General features: G+C 48.1%; 1 protein-coding gene across 2 annotated transcripts in view; it reads left to right on the forward strand.

Moving 5' to 3' along the window:
- The window catches only part of C8H1orf21 (chromosome 8 C1orf21 homolog), a 106,100-nt gene extending 91,105 nt beyond the window's left edge, over window positions 1–14,995 (forward strand). For both annotated transcript variants that reach the window (XM_021525127.4, XM_085586596.1), the window contains exons 4-6: window positions 1,983–2,059; window positions 5,704–5,764; window positions 14,223–14,995. In XM_021525127.4, coding sequence (XP_021380802.1) covers window positions 1,983–2,059; window positions 5,704–5,764; window positions 14,223–14,261 — 177 coding nt within the window. In that variant the 3' untranslated portion in view covers window positions 14,262–14,995. The remainder of the gene's footprint in view (window positions 1–1,982; window positions 2,060–5,703; window positions 5,765–14,222) is intronic.
- Window positions 14,996–20,396: the final 5,401 nt, after the last annotated feature.

A 20,396-nucleotide genomic window follows, 5' to 3' on the forward strand; every position in this document is an offset into this window, starting at 1 on the left:
CCCTTCCCATCCCATGGAGTGGATCTGAGGGTAAAGGTTCAGGAGGCTGGGGTTTAGCTGATTTATGGCTTTGTTGTCTTCTCCATGAGACCCATCCCTCTCTTTTTTTTGCTTTGACAGCCGTGTGAGTCAGATGTGAGCTCATGGGTTGTGTCTCTGTGTACAGGTGTTCATCACACACAAATGTACATGTCACACCCTCCTAGCACTGTTAAGACTGGAAGATGCTTTGAGAAAAGTGATTTTGGTTTTTGTTCTGCTGCTGTGGTGTGATATCACAGGATCCTGAGCAGGCAGTGGCTGGTGGGGTGTAGCAAACACAGACACCCTTGTTAAGGCTGGAAGAAGGGCTTGTTTCTCTCTCACTGCTATTTTCATGCAAGGCACTGTTCCCTGGTTAGGAGGATTAGAAGATATGCATTAAACAGTGTTAAATATGCCGAGGCAGTTGATGTTTACAGCCCTTGTAGAATTATTCATTAAAATATTAACAGCTAGACAGCCTCCTTTTTTTTTTTTAATTCAATGATTTAGTAGCCTTTTCCAAAATCTTGTGTGATTCAGAAATTCAAAGACTAAATAAGGCTAAATAAAATTACCAAAATTACCCACAAAAACACTGATTCTTGGGTTTATGTTTCTTAAATTGCTATGGGTGTGACATGCCTAAGAAATACAGAGGGATTTGTGGAGTGTGTGAGCTGTAAGATTTGACTCAGACCTCTCCCATCTGCACCAGCAGCTTTCCCTAACACATGGCACTGGGAAGATCTGGAAGAGACTGTATCCCTCTGAAGGATTTGGGAAACAATAGACACGTGTTTGCACTAAATTATGAGTTATAGAAGCTCATGACATGATGAGGAGGTCTCACTAAGCAGTGCTGGCTCTCAACTCTCCCCTCCTAGGCCTTTTTAAAGATGTTTTTAATGGTTCTAGTCCTCTGGAAAGGACAGGGTTGTGTTCTTGCCTATAAACACAGACTGGTTTGTCTTGGAAGGAACCTCAAAGCCCATCCCATCACACCCCCTGCTGTGGCAGGGACACCTTCCACCAGCCCAGGCTGCTCCAAGCCCCATCCAGCCTGGCCTTGGACACTGCCAGGGATCCAGGGGCAGCCACAGCTTCTCTGGGCACCCTGTGCCAGGGCCTGCCCACCCTCACAGGGAAGGATTCCTTCCAGTGTCCCATCTGACCCTGCCCTCTGGCAGAAATAAGCCATTTCTCCTTGTCTTTTCCCTCCATCCCTTGTCCCAAGTCCCTCTCCAGCTCTCCTGGAGCCCCTTTAGGCACTGGAAGGGGCTCTGAGGTGTCCCCAGAGCCTTCTCCAGGTGAACACCCCCAGCTCTCCCAGCCTGGCTCCAGAGCAGAGGAGCTCCAGCCCTTGGCACATCTCTGTAGCTTTCTCTGGACTCTCTCCAGCAGCCCCACATGCTAATTTTGGGGATCTTCAGAGCTGATTTGCTTCTTTGGGCCCCTTGTGCCCAGTTTTGTGGCTGAGCAGTTGCTGTTCTTCCCTGGCACATCTGACATGTACTTCCTCCTGCAGACAGTTCCTTGCTGCTGATGTTTCCCCACCCTGTTGTGAGCCAGCCTGGGGGTGCTGGGTGACTCTGGGACTGCCTTCCCAGTGCTTTGCCTTGCTCTGGTGCAGGTGGAGGCTGGTGTTGTTATTGATTTCTATGAGCACCCCCCATTTTCCATGGGCCGCTGGAGAGTTACCAGCCAGCGTGGAGTTTGATCCCTGGATTTCATCCAGTGACCCAGAGGCAATTCCACATGCCACCGAGCCCAGGGTGTTTAAAAATTGCCCACCTGGGGTCATTTCATCTCCTGTGTTATCTTTAATTTCATTTTTGCTGAGCTTTTCTCATTCAGCTGAGGCTGGACCCAGCCGAGTGTGACACCTTTATGACAAATGCCTGTCACCTCTGTGTGCTTAATAAATACTGATGCTGTTGTGTGCTTTTTGTGTGTTTCAGGAAAAAAGTGCCAGTTCAAACACAAGACTTAAATCTAATAAAGAGATCCCAGGATTAGTACATCAACCCAGAGCAAAGTAAGTTCAATTTCTGTTGTTTAAATAATACAAATAAACAGAAGCAGTGTCTGTGAGGTTCACAATTACTGCCTAGGCAAAGAACAAATGACCCAGCAGCCCTAAGGTCATGCTGAGTTAAGTACTAGAGGTAAGAGCACCTGTGTCCCAAGATTGGGAAGCATCCTCTCCTTTGCACAGCAAAGATGCAGGACTTGAGAAAAGGTGAGATGCATCCTGCTGTGCCCAACAGAAGACCCTGTGCTATTTCTCAGCTCTCTATACAACTTACACAGAGCAAACTTCTCTATATCCACTGATGTTTCTAAATACAAATGGGTCAGTCCCAGGGAGGTTTTTGCTAGCTCCTGGTGTAGATTAGCAGCTGTTGTGCCAGGGACTGGGAATGGTCAGGTTGTTAAAATGAAGGTTGTTCTTCCTTGCTTGGTTGGCAGTTCTGTGCCCATGCTCTGCCTGGAGTCAGTCAGTGTTACATGAAATATTTGCCTCCTGTGGCAGAGCTGGTTATTGATAGTAGTAAGTAATTTCTTTTCAGTTACATTTTAATCACTAATTGGCTGAGGAATAACTGATTACACAGAGCCACATATTGGGTTCGTGAAGAACAAGTGATAAAGGTTTGTGATTTGGGTTTTGAGCACCAGTGGAAATGCTGTTCCTTGTGCCCTGCCCTCAGGGCACTTACTAACTTAAACTTGCTGCCTATCAAGTGCTTTGAGCACTGTTTCAAGTCTGGAAACTGTAGTTATTTCCTAATCAGCTGACAGTGCAATTCAGCCTCTTTTCAAAGGGAAAAGCCAAGTGCTTTGGATGTAATTGCAAAGAAATTCGTGGTAGGGAGGTGGAGGTAGAAGCACTCCTTCAGCAAAGCTGTGCTTCATTATTGTGGCTCAGTCCTTCCCAGCAGGGTCAGAGATGTATTTAACATGCTCTAACATGAGGCTAATTACTTTGGGATAAAAAAGGGCTGTTCTTTTGGTGGGTCATCTTTTGGTACATCCACAGCAGAGGAATTGCATGAGGCCAGGGCTTCCATTCCTTCATAAAAATGTAATTTGAAAAGACCCTGCAAATTCAGAGCTGACCAAAAAGCCTGTTTTTTACATTGCATTGACAGAGATAAATAGACAGACCTGCAGAAATAAGGAAACTTCCCAGAGAGGTGCAGAATGTAACATAAGGTTGTTGGGTAGATTCTCCAGTGTTTGCCCAACCTACCACTGAATTTCTGTTTATGAAGTGGGCTCATGTGTTTGAGTTGCTAATTGCCAAGTCAGCAAACAGCTGTTACAGTGTACAATATTTTTTTAAGGTTTATTATCTAAAAACCATGCTAATTCTGACTGCAAGGTGGGGTGGCATTGGGTAGGAAAGGTCTACTGAGCTGGAAGAGCAGAAATTAACAGATTGATCATTAATTGCATCTTACAGTACTGTTCTGGTACAATGGATGTTACTTCAAAACATGGACTAAGTACCAAATTATAAATTTGCTACTTTACAATTATTTGACAATATTTTGATGTCAGCTGAAAAGTAAGATTATGAGGGCTCTTCTCCCTGCAGGAGGATTTAGATTTTTCCATCAAGAGCCCTGGGCTTCAAAACCAGGGGATGTAGAGAGCCAGCAGTACTTTATGGGGGTCTTTAGCAGAGGGAGAAGGGTTGGTCCTTCCTCTTTACACCCAGTCCTGGTACCTGCCACACCTTCAGGGCTTCCTCCTGCACCCTGCCCCAACCTCACAGGCACTGCTCTGTCTGTTCATCACCAAACTCACCCCCCTGACACCTTGAATGATCAAACACACCCACCAACTACCCTGGGACAAGGTCATAACTGAGGGAGTGACAGCAGCCTGAAGCATCAAATGAAAGTGATTATTTCAGACCAGTTTTACCCTGCCAAATCACAAACTCTCAGAATGGTTTGGGTTGGCACATGAAAAATCAGCTAACCCAAGCTCCCTGCCATGGGCAGGGACACCTTCCACTAGACTAGATCTGTAGAAATACCCTGTGGGCATTTTCAGGGATATGACTACACAATACTCCTTTTACTCCTTTTTTCTTCCCCTGCCTTCTCTTAGTTCTCTTACGAATTATGGTTGGGGTGAATCACTATAGTATTATCTCATTTTATTAGGAACTTGTAAAGGCAAGAGTATTTTTCAAGCACTTGCCTATTCAAAAAGCACTGCACTGCTCTAAAATCCCTCTCCAAGGCACCTGAATATGCAGGTGATGGGGTCAGCTGTCCCAAAAAAAGCATCTCTTCCCCATCTGAGGTGGAGGTGGAAAGAAGAGGAACAGGCAGACAGCTGGGGACAGGAACTCCCTCAACCACTGAAAAGTGAATTGTTCCTGCTCCTGAATCACCAGCTTTAGGTTTTAATGCCATTTCTGAGCCCTCCTCATGTGAACTGAGCTTCATTTATGTCCCACATAAGCAGATCTTTGTATACGTTCAGCCGATAGCAGGGGGGGCTCAATGCTGAGCTTTGTGGGGAAGTGCAGCCCGTTGTGGGGCACTTAGGGGGAGCATTAACTCATTCCAGCTGAAAGGATCACTCTGAGGAAGAGGGGATGGCTGGGAATTCAGCAAGCCCAGCCAGCTTTCTGTGCTGGGGCAAATCTCCAAGAGCTGTGTGTCCTTCTGACCGTTTGGCAGCACTGTCACCGCTGGCTCCGGTCCCCATCCTCCCCTTTTTGCATCTTTTTGTGGTGCACATGGAGTCCCTGGCACATTTCCCCAGCTGCCTGTGAGCCCAGTGCTCCTCCCTGCTGCGGGTCCAGAGGATGCTCCAGCCTCACCTTCCTGGAGGGGTGTTACTCCTGCAGGAGGGAGGCTCTCACCATCCCCCAAATGCCACCTGACATCCATCCTCACCCTTGTGTCCTCATCCTTTCTGTGTTTTTAGCTTGCAGGTTCCCCATGGGGAAGGACTTGTAGCCTCATGTGACCATCAGTGTTTTACAGACAAAGAAAAAAGAGTATTTTCCAGCTCTCTTTACTAATGCAAAATCATATCACTGAGCCTCTTGGTGCTGAAGAATTAGTTGAAGTGAAGGGGCTGGAGCACCAGGAGTGGCTGAGGGTGCTGGGAAGGGGCTCAGCCTGGAGAAAAGGAGGCTCAGGGGGGACCTTGTGGCTCTGCACAGCTCCTGACAGGAGGCTGTAGCAGTTGTCAGTCTCTTCTCCCCATAACAAGTGGCAGGACAAGAGGACAGTCTTTAACCTCATGCTGTGTGTATCTCATTCTGTGCTGGTGAAGTTGGCAGTCCTGGAGAACCTCCTGTCCTGAAGGAGAGGGGGCTCTCACTCTCCCTCTCAGAGGCAGAGGTACTGTGCTATCAACTTCTGCAGTCAGCCTGGAAAAGGGAACAGTCTCCTCTGGATGTATGTGGATCCATCCCAATTACCACCCAAAGTGTTGCACATGTACACAGAACTAAAAGCAGTAATTTTTCTTGGGCAAACAAAAAATAGGGGGGAAAAAGACTAAAAATTGACATTGCAGAGGAAAGCATGAAGTGATTTATTTTTCATGGTGGTGGAAGCTGACAGCTGGGCCCCTCAACATCCCTGGGATGTTTTATAATGGAAGAAATCCTGTTGGTATTGATACTGTTCCTTTGCCTTCCAGCATGCACATCTCCGAAAGCCAACAAGAGTTCTTCAGAATGCTTGATGAAAAAATTGAAAAGGTAAGACACAGTCATGTGAACATCCAGTCTCCCTCAGGGGTGGGCACAGCTTCATGGGGAGGACAGGGACCTGCCTGCTGCAGCTCCCTGTGTTCTCCATGATTTGGAGGGGTCTGGCCCAAGATTTCCCTTCCAGCTCCTTGGTTTGATAGTTCAAATGCAAAGAAGACCAGGAGGGTGTAGAGTTTGCAGGAGGTACTGAGAGAATCCTTTGTTTTGTGGGAATGTCATCAGTCTGGGATTCATGGCAGGCCAACTCAGATGTTCAGGATATACATGCTGGGTAAAGGTGAAGAGCAAAGTGGGATTTTATATCATTGTTGGTTTGATTTTGCATCTCACTGGGAGACAGCTGGAGTGTTAATGCTGTAGTACCTGGGATACCCCAGGAATTCTTGCTGAATCTCCTTGAAATAGCCACTGGCTCCAAGGGATGGTGTGGCTGTAAGTGTGGGTAACCCTGCCCCAGGGCTGTGCCAGTGAAATAATGGTGCTGGAGATGTTTTGGAGAAGAGGATGAATAATTCTTTGCATATCTCAGCTGTCCTGAGAGCAGCTTTTGTGTGTTTCAGAAAGCTTTTAAATGACACCCTTGGCTTCTTTGTGAGACAGCAGTGAAGGAGCTGGAGCACAGCTCGAGTGGCTAAGGGAGATGGGGGGGCTGATGTTCACACACCAATTTACTCTTTACACTGCCTATTTTGGGGTTGTGCATCTTGTTTAAATACTTTATATTAAATATTTGCTTCCTCAGTAGCAGTACACTGAGGAACTAATTTGTGCTGAGTACTGATTACTGATCAGCAGTACACTGAGTACCAATTTGTGCTCCCAGTTTCAGACTGGATGTGAGGAAGCATTCCTTTATGGAAAGGGAAGTCAGACACTGGAACAAGCTTCCCATAGAGTTGGTGGGTGCCCCAGGCCTGTCAGTGTCCAGGATAGTTGGACAATGCCCTTAACAAGACGCTGTAATTTCTGATCAGCCCTGCAGTGCTCAGGCAGTTGATGATTGTAGGTGCCCTCCAAATGAAATACTTCTAGTCTAGTCTAGTCTAGTCTGTTATTTTCTGTTCTATTAAGTTGTCATGTTGGGTTGCAGAATGGAAGGGAAATTTTTACTTGCGTGGCTCTGAACTTCTGGGTTTTTTGCCAGCACTCCTGGTCCTAGGAGTCAGAGTGCTGCAGTGGGTGCATCTCATATTTGTCCCAAGCAACACGTTTGTTACTTTCCTCTTAAAAAACAAAAATTATGAAAACAAAAGAAGACATAAAGGGGAAGAGTAAAAGTGAGGAGTTCATAGATTCCTGAGAAGAATATTTCTGTACCCAGTGTTTCACAGGGGTAAGATTTTATGTAAGCTAATGCATTTAAAGGTAGAATTTCTGCATAGCCATAATACAGCTATATCTCCTTTGAGTAAATGCATTCACTCTATGAATATTCAGATGCTTTTCCTGGACATCATCACCTTCCATAATGTTGAGCACTGAATCTCCAGTAAAATGGATTTTCCAAAGATGTATCTTATCTGCAGACCAGACAATGCCTGCATCTAATTATGCATTTTGGTTAATTTTTGTTCCCAAGGTCAGTGGCAGGGCACTAAACCCTCATTCCCAGCTGCCATGCTGAGGTGCAGCTGACCCTGTCTCCTGTGGTTGGAGCTGTTTGGATCCACTTTGAGATGTTCCCAGGTGATCTCCAGGGCTCATTTATCTTGGGGATAATTTATCTTTGGGATCAGGAGATTGTCTGTTCAGAGGAAATCCACAGTTTATCTGTCAAAGAGACCAAGTTGCTGACAGCTGATGGGATTGGCAGGAGTTAATGTGCAGCTGAATGTGGGATTTGTGTTCCCTGGGGACCTCCTGTGCCTGAGGAAATAGTCTTCATTAGAGGAGTTTGGGGGTTTTTAATTCATCTTTGCTCAGAACTCATTTTTTCGCTAGATGTTGTCACAAATGCCAAAAAAGATTGGGAAGTATAAGGGGTTTTGTCTGATCCTTAAATAGCATTTTCAGTCCCTTCTCCAGGGAGATGGAGGACAGCAGTCAGACATTTAGAAGGATTGTGTCAGTGGCAGCTGACAAAGCCTGTGGACGTGTTGGGGGTGTTGCCTGTGGCTGGTGAGGTCCCAAACCTTGTGGTGTTCCCATGGTTACCATGGCTTTGGATTTGTGATGGAGACCCCGTGGGCTGTGCTGCAGAAACTCCAGTCAGGAGCAAAACAGCCTCAGCTCCACTGAGATCCCCAGGGGTGCTGGGTCACCAAACCCAAGTGCCCAAAACTGCTCAGACATGAGAGCATTAGGCAGGAGCATACATGGGGGCTTGGACTGCACAGCCATTCTGTGCAATAAAGCTCCTGCAGCCAGAGTGTGAAAGAACACGGGCTGGTGTTTTGTCAGCTGCAAACAGGAAGTGTTTGAGTCCTGGAGATCAAAAAAAGCCTTACTGAAACATTCTGGAGAGTTTCTCTGGAAGTCCTGCTCCAGTACTGCATTCCTGGCTGCTCCTACGAAGCTCCACTGCCTCCTGCAAATGTCACCCGAAGGTAAAAACCAGAATGTCATGAAGCATGGAGCTTCTGTCTACCAAAATTCAGTGTCAAAACTCTGTGAGTCGTTCAGAAGGGGACATCTGCTCTGTCTCTGAGTGAGTCTGTCCCTGCTTCAGGAGCTGGAGCTGAGCTGGCAGGTACAGAACTGCCTGTGGTGGTGGTAGTGCCATTCAGAGGGTTTGCTGGAAGGAAGAAATACTGGGATGAGGGCTGGGGTAGGACTGACTGAGAATCTGGAAGTCAGCCTCCAACATAGGCTGGGATACTGGTTCTGCTGGAGTCAACCCAGTCCTTTCAGAAACATGAGCATTGCAGGTAAAAATACTCCCAAGGTGGATGAGAACCCAGAGTTGGAGGTTAGATGGGAGACTGGGAGCAGCTGGAGGGAGCTGAGCAGTCAGCAGCACAGGAAGCTGTAGTTGCTGTACAACTGTAGCTGTAGTTAGAATATCCTGAGCTGGCACAGACCCACAGGGACCATGGAGTCCAGCTCACAGGACAGCCCCAAGGATCCCACCACGTGCCTGAGAGCCTTGTCCAAACACTTGTGGCAGACCATGGAGAGGAGAGCAAAGGGGAAGACCAAGGGCCTGTGTGCAGCACAAGGCCCTGAGTGGTGGCAGAGCAGGCTCAGAAATGTTCCCAACATCTGGCAGCAGCTGCAGCGAGTCCTCCTGGGGCTTCCCACTCACTGAGGTTGTTGGGAGGAGAGTCACAGGCTCTGCTCTGGGAGACAGAAAGCACAAGTGTTCCAGAGTTTGGGGGAAATGGAACAGAGACAGGCAGTGGGAAGGAGGCAGCTCATCTGCTGTCAGCATTATCATAATTTAGTGAAAATTAGCCTGAAATCACAGAAATATATTCCAGTGGAGGATGAGCAACAGGTAATAGCAGCAATTAAGCTCGAGGAGAGCATTCCCTGGAGTAAATTAGGAAGATGTGGGTCAGGAGTACAAGTGATTTGCTTGACCTGAGAGATGCAGGCAGAAATACACAGAAATATGGCTTTGGAGAGCAGAGAAGGAAGCAGAGAGCTTCCCTCCTAAAGGAAGCTCTGCTGCTGCTGGATAAATCTGAGCTGGGCTGTGCCCAGCAGAGGAGAAATGGGCTCCACTGGCTGCAGTTGGGATTGGGACAATCACTGCACTCCCACTGTGGTGGGATAAATCTGGTTTTGAACTATCAGCTCTGATTAAGAAGATAGAAACATGTCCTGGTATCAGGCCATTTGTGTTGGTATTCAGGCAAGTAAATTAATGACCTGGGTTCTCTCCAATCTGATACATCAAGGTCTAATTTAGTCAGATGTTGCATTTGGACAGAAAAAGATTTGCAGTGAAACACACGATGAAGGATTAACCTGTCTCTCCTAAAGTTTCTCCAGACTTTGGTTGGTTTTTTTCTTCTTTCTACATCTCAAAAATTTTTGGACCCTGATTCCACAGGGCTCCATGCAAATTCCACATTACCCTGTGAAAAGAAATGGCAGCACAGGAAGGACATAGACCTATTGCTGGAGAGGGACTTGGGATGGGGGCCTGGAGTACCATTGGAAAAGGGGGAATGGCTTCCCACTGCCAGAGGGTGGTTGGATGAGATATTGGGAAGGAATTCTTCCCTGTCAGGGTGAGACCCTGGCACAGGGTGCCCAGAGAAGCTGTGGCTGCCCCTGGATGCCTGGCAGTGTCCAAGGCCAGGCTGGATGGGGCTTGGAGCAACCTGGGCTGGTGGAAGGTGTCCCTGCCCATGGCAGGGGGTGGAACTGGGATGAGCTTTAAGATCCCCTTCTCACCCAAACCCTTCTGGGATTCCATGAACTGTACAGGGTGGCTCAGAGCAGAGTTGATCCTGGGCAGAGCCCTGCAAGCTCAAATCCGCTGCCTTGAAGGAGCCCTGTCCCATCAGGGCTTGCATGAAATCAATAGAGATAGAAATTAAAAGCTATAACATACAAAGTGCTGGCTGTGAAAAAAATTACCCATTTAGTGCTTGCTAGCAAAAACATCTTTTTGGTGGCTGTCCTGGAAAATGGTTGGGAAAACAAGTGCTGTCTCTGAATCCTGCATGGAGCAGTACAATGGTCTGGAGGAATTCTCCTTGAAGTGCATGTTACTGCTGGAGAACAATGTGTAAGCAACTGCCTCCCTGTAGGCAAAAGGCTGAGGGGTGATGGAACAATTGACAGGCAATTCCTGGGATTATATCTGGGGATTGTAACCCCACACGAGAAGCACTTCTGGCTTTCTGGTTCAAAAGGGTCCATGGTAAAACAATCCTGGGCAGCTGTACCAGAGGAAAACCATCACTGGTCCTGTTATCATAAACTGTCTACAGTGACTACAGTGGTTTGTAAAAAATAATCACAACGCAAACATGCTCATGGGCAAAAATGAGATTACAAAATGAGATGCGTTGCTGTGAGCTCTGATGGGAACCCCGAGCCTGGGACACGGTGTTGCCATCCCCATGGGGGATGTCACTGCGGGTCAGCTGTTTGAGCACCGCTTGTGCTGGGGTGGGTGTGCAGGGATTTCTCCCCCAGCGCACTCCCCTGGCCTCGGGAGCTGCTGGGAGAACAGGCAGCCGCAGGGGAGGATGCCCGGCTGCAGCTCCTGCATCCCTCCGTGGTGACGGGGCATGGCAGCAGGGAGAGCAGGGAGCAGCTCCTTGGGTGGGATGGAGCCAGGGAGTGCCCTTGGGAGCAGCCCCTGCCAGCCTCATTAGCAAAGTGGATTGCTCTTAATGACTCCATTGATTTTTCCCGAACAAAACGCGAGACGGACAAAAACCAGCGCAGTATGCAGTGATTTAGTGCCGCCTCCCGGCATTTTCTTCCCGTCCTTTCTGGGAGCCCTGTAAACAAAACCAGCCTGATGAAAATCCCCCTGATGAAAAGGGACCAATGTGTCCCCAGCCCTGCCAGCCCACAGGAGAAAGGCTGCGGCTCCCGGCCCTCTCCATCCTCTGCCTCTCCTGCCTCCTCCTCCTCTCCTCCCACCTCTCCCTCCTCTGCCTCTTCTCTCTCCTCTCCTCCCCTGCTTCCCCTCCATCCCCATCCTCCTGTCCCCCCCTGCCTGGCCCAGTGCTCAGGCACAAGAGGCCCTTGAGCCAGGTTGTTTATTGGCCTGTCACCCACACAATGGGGAAAAGGCCTTTTTCCTGCGAGTTCTTTCTTTCTCTTTTTATTCCCTAAAAGGAAATCATGAGCATCCCCTGGAGGGGAGCACTTTGGAGGTGCAGCAAGGGGAGAGATGGGGGATGAGCCCTTCTGGTTTGGGTGCAGGCAGCAGGAAAAGAACATCAGGCTGCTTTTTAATTTATCTTAAATCCACTCACTCATTTAGAAACACTTATGGTGTTCTGTGGATGTCTACAAAAGCTGACAGTTGTATTTTGAAGCTGCAGAGGTGGGAGATGGGATTCCTCAGGGATTAGCTGGACTTGGAGGCACATATTACAGTTCTCATCTTCCTCAACGTAGTTCATTTACACTTTAAATCATTAAAACTTCTCAGAAATCACAGAATTGGAAGGGACCCACAAGAATCATTGAGTCCACCTTTTAAGTGAGTGGCCCATGCAGGTTGAACCCACAACTTAGTCCATGGCTGGCCCATACATTCCTGTTAGCCACCTGCTCTGTGCCTCTGGCTCCTCTGGATGTAGGAGCCTGCTCCCCTGGAGAGAATTTGACTGCCAAGATGGAATTGTAGAATCAGAGAGTGGTTTGGGTTGGAAGGGACCTTTAAAGGCCACCTGGTCAACCCCTGCAGCTGGCAGGGACACTCCACTAGAGCAGTGTGGTTTCTGCTAGCTCTTAGCTGACCATTTCCCATGAGGTGTTCCCAGCCCCATCTCAGGCACTGCAGCCTCTCAGTGATCAAGGGATCATCTCTTGCAGCATCTGGCAGACATCCTCTGAAACAACCAGCAGGCCAAAAGTGGACATTTTAAAGTATTCCACTGGATTGTGGCTGAAGCTGCCTTTCCTCTGCCACCAGGCAGTGGCAGCCCTCCGAAGGAGCACCAAGGGCACAACCCTTGTCTTGGATTTCTGGTGCAGCGGGGCAGGCTGTCACAACAGGGCACTTTATTCCTTCTCTGATCTTCCTGAGCAATGCTGAGCTTGTTATTACTGACAAAAATTTGGGGTGTAACATGTATACCAAAGCTCTGTTGGGCACCTTTGGGACTCACTGCAGTGTGGGCATCACCTGAGCTGGCCAGGTCACCAGAAGGATACGGATGTGTCCCCATCCCCAGCAGTGTGCAGATGGAAGTGACAGGTCTGGGAGGACCAGCCCAGCTCCTGGTGGCTTTCAGGCCTTGTGGGAGGTGGTGTGTCTGTGCCATGGCTGTGACTGGCTCAGCACATTGGTTTGGAGCAGTTCCTTGGTGTCCATGATGCATTTGGCAGCCATGGAGCAAACCCAGAAGCAGGAGAACAGCAGGAGGAGTAGGAGAAAAGTGCAGGATGGCTTTTTTTTCTGTCAGATTTGGGTCTGCTTGGGGCTTTAATAGCAGTGATGGCCACCACTGGGGAGTGCTGGGCCATGGGGTTCCTCTTGAGCACATAAAGGGATTTTTTGGAAATGCCCTGAGCTCAGCCCTCAGTCTCTGCTGCTGCCTTTCACAGCTCTGAAGCATTTTGGACAAAGCCTTTGTCACCACCAGCTCCGTCTCCTGGATTTGTCCAATTGTGGTGCCTGGCCTGGAGAAAACTGACAGACCTGTGCTTCACTGCAAAGAATTTCAGTGTTCCTTCTGAGTTACAGCTTTTAGTTAAAAAAATGTATTTTTTTCCCCTTTCTTTCTGGGTCAGTGATTGCTGAATTGGAATTTGGGCTGATGAGTCTCTTGGGGTTATTTTAACTTAGAAAACCCTTCTGCTCTCAGTGCTGGGCCACAGGGAGTTGTCAGAGCACTGCACATTCCTGGGTCTGGGCTCCAGCACTGAGACTGCAGAGATGTTTTGGAGCCTTTATTCCAGATGTGCAGCCCAGCTGTGTGTCCCAAATAAACTGATCACTCCTATGAAACTTCTCTCCCCTTTTTTTTTTGTCTTTCTGGCTCTCCTTCTCCAGGTGCTCAGGTGGCACACCAGCACACAGAACAATGGGAAGTAGCCCACAGGTTGAGATTTTGGGTCCTGCACTCGAGGCAGTTGTTTGATGCAGGATCCCCTGGGTGGCTTGTGCTGAACAGCTCAGCTCCAGCTGGTTTTAGGGAGGCAAGGACAGTGGCTCCCAGCAGGTCCTTTCTTGCTGCTTTGCAAGAACTGGGTAGGGAGGGATGGGATGTGCCTTCTCCAGGCCATCCCAAGGGAAATTCCCAGAGAGATGCTGCTCCACACCTTTGGGACGGGATAAAAGGCGTAACATGACGGGTCTGATAAGAAATCCATCTTTTGTGAAGCTTAGGCTGAATCCCCTATAGCACAAGCATAATTTCAATACAAATGGCATCTTTTGCTCTGGGGTTAAACATTTGCTGGGGTTATCAGATGAGGGATTCTTGTTCACAGCAGCTGCCTTGTGTTGCTCATAGGATTATCTGCTTTGTTGCTTTTGCCTCAGAGATTATCCTTTCACAACAAATCTCGGGGCTGCGTCCATCAGGGTGGATCTTTACATAAAACAGGTTTGTAAATCAGTCTGTTGGACCACCCCCCCTCCTGAATTCACTATATGGGGGATGATGTTTATGAGATTAATAGTGACAGAAAAGGAAGTGGCTCCTATCCTGGTTTCCTGCAAATTCCCTGTGTCTGAGGTTCCTACCCAGCTGTGAATTTAACCCCCCCAAGTTCAGAGACCTGCTCTCAGTAAGTGTTGCCTGGATTTATTCCTGTGTGCTGTCTCTAAGTACCAACTGCCTGGCCTTTGTCCCTGCAGGGTCGTGACTACTGTTCAGAGGAGGAGGATGTCACATAGTGCCAGCTCTGCGCTCGCCCCAGGAGCACCTCCAGTGTAAATAGATCCAACCCAGCCTTCTGGATACAACCTTTGGGACGTCTGCTCGGGTGAACAGCACTCCATAACAGAAGAAGACCATTTCCACATTATATGCTCCATTCAGTTACAGTGTTTCCTAATGAACACATGAGGAATATTGCTAAGAACTCGTAAGGAACTGTTTTTGTTGCTGCTAGTTAAAACTTGTTGCAACTTCTCACTTTTTTCTGTGTCCAGATACGCAGCAAATCCTTAAAAGTTAATCCAAAAGACGTTGTTGATTTTATTGAGGCTTCTGGCCCGTTTTCTATCAGACAGGTAGTGTTATACCAAGCTTCCATAAGTGAACATCCAAGCATCTAAGAAACACCCCTGAGCTGTGTGTCCGTCCGTGTTGGGGCCAGAGTGCTTGTTAGTGCTGGTGGTTCCAGGCTTTGGAGATGGGATGTTTTTGCCATGGCAGGCCTTGTTTCTCAGCTGAGAAGAAGCTGAGAAACTGTTATCCATTAAAAGCATGTTATCACTGAAATACTGGAAGTGATACAGGAGCAGGAACTTGTATTTTAAGAGGAAAAAAAGTTTCATTTAGAAGGTATCTTAATCAAGGACTAAGCTTGCAGTATTGGCTTTGCTGAGCACGAATGGGAGTGTGATCACAATCATTTTGAATCTCTTTTTTTCTAAGAAAATAAACATTTTACTGTTTTTATGTATTCTTGTCTTTTACCATTCCTACAACACAATGTTTTAAGAGTATGGGGACAAGGAAGACCAAACCTCTCCTCTGCCTTGATGTGTCTTGTGGATCTGGTCTCTTAAAGCAGCTCTGTGCCAACTGGGGGGATGTGTTGTGTGTCCTGTAGAGTTTATTTTTCCATATTAAATGGAGAGGATATTACCTTCTCAAAAGCAGATGTAATATTTTTATCAAATGCTGTCATGAGTTAAAAAAAAGGAAAAAATACAGCTTTTGTATTTATTATTTCAAAGAAGATTGTCACCTGTGCTGATATTTCTTCCAGCTTTGATGCCCTATGGGGGCAGGGTTTGCACTGCACCCAGTGGAGAGGCTTTGTCAGTGTTAGTTTGCTGTCACTGTGTTGATTTCATTTGTGGGATGGGTGTGGACCAGACTGAGGGTGCATTAACAGCATCTGCTATCATGTGGCTGACACTTGAGTGGAGCACTCAGCCCAAATATTGGCCATTTTTCACTGGGCTTTCTGAAAATCAGATCCCTCTAAAGGATCTAAGCCCCTCAGAGATCACCTGGGAGCTCTTCAAATCTCTAAATTACTGCTGAATTTCTTGACTAAAGAGGTTTCCCTGAGTGTTGGCTCTGAGTGGGGCTGGACAGTCCACATCAGATTTCATTCCCCGTAAGTACTGTACTGTATCTGGGATATCTCCAGAAACCCCAGCTCCTTCTGCTGCCATCCCTGCACTGGGTTTACCTTTGGCTTTTGGGGATGAGCACTGGGGACAGACCTGGCAGTTGTCCTGAAGGGCTGCTCCAGCAGGAGCAGCTTTCCAAGCAGCAGCTGTGAGGCTGCACATCAGCCTGTTCCCTAAAGGCAGAAGCTGTTTCTCAGCCCTGCAGGCTGCCCAGGCCCCTGGCTGCCTCAGTCTGAGCCAGGGTTGCTGTGTTCCAGGATTCAGACAACCCCAGAGCTTCAACAGCTTCCCCTGTAAAACCTCAGTGTCAGCGTCCAGCATATTCAGCTGTATCCCATTAATGGTCAAAAGTCACCAGCCAGTTCTGATTTCCCTAAATCCTGGCTCATTTGAGCAGCTGCATTGGCCAGGCAGCCCCTCCCAAACATCCTGGCCTCCCTGGAGACAAAGTTTCTCTGCCTCTCTCCCATCACATCGCTGTTCTGGGGCTGTGGCATCTCTCAGTGCTACAGAGACGTTGGCTTTTGTGAGGAATTCTTCAAGGTGAGGTCTCTCTCCTCTTGGATATGATATTTTTCCATAATTTATGCCAGCTCTTGAGCAGGTGACTACGCTTAGGAGAGTCGAGAGACTGTGCATTTCAATTATTTAAAGCACTTTAATTAATAAAGAGTCCTGGGGCTTGTTCCCACAAACCCTTCTCTGCAAAGCACTTTGGAAAGCTTTCACAGAAGTGCAGGAGTGATGGGGTTGGGTCTGTTGTTTTGAAATGTTTCCTTGTCCAGGTGCTGAACATCTTGTGTGTAAATGTCCCACACAAGCACTGTGTTTGACACGTTGTGGTCTTTCAGCTGCCTCTTAGTTTTAATAATTCCTGTATTTGATATTTTCCTTGCTGCTGCTGGTGGTACTGGAGACCTGCACTTGGGTGGATGTTTTGTGAGAGAGGAGAAGCAATTCCCATCTTACCTGTGCTTGTGTTCCAACCAGCAGCAGGTGCTTTAGACTTCTGGATGAGTTCCAGCCTCCCTGCTGGACCTGTAGATGGTAATATTTGTGAAGGCCTGGATAGGCTGTGGTGCTGCTGGCTGGGAGGCACTAGGGTGGGCAGGAGGTTTGGAACCTGCTGGGATTCTTCCACCTTTGCAAAATCCTGGCAGAGTCTAATAGAAGTCTAAATATATGTGGCAGCTAAAGGTCTGTAATAATACAAGCAGATTACTCTGGCTGAAAATGCATCTCTCCTTGGGGCTCTGCCTCCCCAGTGCTTTGCTCTGCTCAAATACATTCAGCAGTGTGGAATAGAGGAGGCTGGAAAGAGAAGGAGAGCTTGCTCCTATCTGGTATGCTGTGCTTGGCTGTAAATGGGATTTCAAGGCTCATCTCAAAGTGCCAGGGAAGTGATTTGTGGCCCAAGGTTCTCTTTAGGAGGTTGATGCAGTATTTCCTGAGCTCCACATCAGGAATCTGAGATCATTCTGAGATCTTGGAGAAAATTGTGGTGAAGGGGTTTTGCCATCAACCTTCTTCCCTTGAAGTGCTTTCTCCTTTGTCAGAGCCCTTTGAGTGGTGCTGGTTTTCCTCCTTGGAGCCTGCCCCATCACTGGGAGGGGAACTGGGGAGCTGCTGCTGACCCCAGGCCCAGCCTTGGGCTGTGTTGTATCTCTTGTTTAATTACTGGGAGTTCCACTTCACCTGTGCCCCCTCCCAGCCCCTTCCACCCCCCCAGTTAACATCGATTTCTTCCCTTGCATTCAGTCAGAGGTTTGGTTCTTTTGAATTAGGTCTCCCTGCCAGGATCCAGCAGGATCTCTGTGTCCTCCCCTGCCACAAGCCCTTGGTGGCCACGGATGGGCCACACAGCTCCAGGCTGGCTCACCTCTCCATGCCCTTGTAAACAGCAGGAGCAGCAGTGCTTTAACAATCCCAGGATTTTTTGTGGTGTGCCTCTTTCTTGGTGTAAGAACAGCCAGGCTGAAGACTGGCCCCAGAGCACAAGAGGGTTTGAACTCTGGATGATGAGACGGGAGCCAAGGGGTCCATGAAGCACCAGCACGACGCGTTTGAACTCCGAAGACGTCGCTGTCATCGCATGGGAATGGGCCTGGAGATAAATATTCTGTTCTCGGCTATTTCGGTTTTACCAGGTCTGTAAAACAGTAATTTCCTGTCACTTTCATTTGGAGCTAGCAATGACTCAACTCCAGATCATCCTGGCTGACACTCCAGACCTTCAGGATAGGAGGGGCTGGGTGATGTGTGTGTCAAATAGCGAATGTCACGTGGGCTTTGCACAAAAAGGATGTTTCCAGTTCCACCGTGGTGCTGGGACCCTGGCACAGGGTGCCCAGAGCAGCTGTGGCTGCCCCTGGATCCCTGGAAGTGCCAAGGCCAGGCTGGACAGGGCTTGGAGCAAGCTGGAATAGCAGAAGGTGTCCCTGCCCGTGGCAGGAGGTAACATTGTTCCAGGTTGCCCATGGAACAAGATTATTTTTAAGGTCCCTTCCAGTCCAAACCATTCTGAGATTCCATGATTATAAAACCAGTGCCCTGATTCAGGTCCTTTGTGGGGTGTTGGGGAGTCTGAGCAACATCCCTGTGCTAAAGAAGCTTTTACCTGTCAGGGGCAGCCCCAGCCCAGGGGGTAAGTAATGGCACTTGCACTTTGGAAAATCAAAAGCTTTGATCTCAGCCAAGGTTACTGTGTAGTACAGGCAGTTTTTAGGGTGTTCACTGAGAAAGCACAGATTTATGGCACTTCTGCCAATGTGGCTTTATGGAAAATGCTTTTGGGAGAACCGAACAGTGCAAGACTCTGCTTTGGGTCCTGCTGCTGCTGGGCAACTCTCCTTTTTCAGGCTGAAATCACTCTGTGTTTAGTTTAATTCTGTAGGATTTTGGGGAAGAGGAGACAAGAAATGCAGGGATGGCTTTGGAAGGGCACCTTATTTGATTGTTGTTGGGGAGATCAGGCATCAAGAAGTTGGGTAAGGCCTGAGTGAAATTCCTGTTATTGTTACTGTACTGTTGTGGCAAAGGGAAAGAAGCCCCAGGCTCAGGGTACTTCAAGTGGGAAAGTTGATAGTATTCAAAAATCTTTGTGTCTTTGCTTTATAAAAATTTCATATTTTCTTTCAATTTAGCTGCACACATGACAATCAGGGAAATGCTTACTTTGAGTTTGAAGATGGGAGAGTCACCATCATCATCCTCAGGATCAGTTGATAGTATTCAAAAATCTTTGTGTCTTTGCTTTATAAAAATTTCATATTTTCTTTCAATTTAGCTGCACACATGACAATCAGGGAAATGCTTACTTTGAGTTTGAAGATGGGAGAGTCACCATCATCATCCTCAGGATCATCATCTTCATCATCAACACATGTGGGACTGTGAACCTCCTTCATAAGAAGCCAACTCCAACACCAGCATCGTGGACACCCATGGCAGCAAAAGCAGAAGCCTGTGGTTCTTCCCTCTTGAAATGACTCCCTTTCTCCCACTGCTCTGCCATCCCAGATGGAGCCTGGCCTTGGAGCAACCATCCTTCATCCCTGCAGAACAGCCCCTGCTAAAGCCTTCGAGGTGCGAGTTCAACAGAAAATTTATATATTTAATTCTTCTAATATGTCTGTGTATTAATTTCTGAGACAAAAAGTTCTCAAGAGCAGTTGCTGTGAGAAGCTAGAAAGCTCAGTGTGGGAACAGAGCATATTCCTGGGGTTTTGGCATTCTGCTTTTGTGTCTATTAATAATCCCCCGGAGTGAGTCATATGGAGCTGCATTTATTCACTGACTCGGAGAGAGCTGCTACCCAAAATAGCAGCTCTGTAATTTTTTATGATGCTGTAATGCTAGTGCAGTGAAGATTGACATCATTTGAGGGAGATGCTCCAGCCTGGCAGTCAGAGAACCCGTGTCCAGCCCCACATGGAACGTGCAGAGCCACGTGCTCCGTTACATAAAAGCGCCGGAGAGCCAGCACGGGGTGGAGATGCCTTTTCTGTCCTCACCTGAGCATCTTTTCCCCAGATTTTCCCCCATTTTTAGGTCTCTCTAAGCATTCTTGGCTTATTTTCTTCAATCATGAAGAGCACTGGGCCCAGAGGATGATGAGGAAATGACTTTAGCTGCGGGGAGGAGCCTCAAGCACATCTCAAACCATCAACCTGCCTGCCAGGAGGTCCATAGGGAAATCTTGAAATGCATCAAATTCAGCATCACCAGCTCATCCTTTTTCTCACCCACATTGCTGCTCCGTGTCCCTTCCTGAACCCCTGAGTGTCCCCTGGGCCAAGGCCTGTGCCCAAAACTCAGCAGCTCCTTCCCAGCCCCGTGTTCCCGATGGCAGCCCCAGGCAAAGGGCAGAGAAACGCTGGGGCAGGGTTTGGGCCGGGTTTTTTAAGGATGGATCTGGTTTTCTGGATTGCTTCTCATTCTCTGCCCTGCACTGCTGCCATCAGGTCTGTCCTGGAGTGGCAGCCAGTGGGGCATCCGAGATATCCTGGGGTGGCCCCACTGCTTCCCAAAACCACCTGTGGGTACCACACAGGCTTTTTGGCACAATTCTGACTAAAATTCCTCTGCAGGGGCCCCAGCCCATCGCTCTGCGCTCTCCACCCAAAACATTAGGGAAGATGAATTTGCCTGTGCTGGGCATTAATAGCCTGGGTGAACTTTTGCAGGTCAGCAGTGTTTTATAGGTTCCATTTCAGCTAG

The sequence above is a fragment of the Lonchura striata genome, chromosome 8 (assembly GCF_050655825.1).
Source record: "Lonchura striata isolate lonStrDom1 chromosome 8, ASM5065582v1, whole genome shotgun sequence".
In the NCBI taxonomy this organism is placed as follows: domain Eukaryota; kingdom Metazoa; phylum Chordata; class Aves; order Passeriformes; family Estrildidae; genus Lonchura; species Lonchura striata.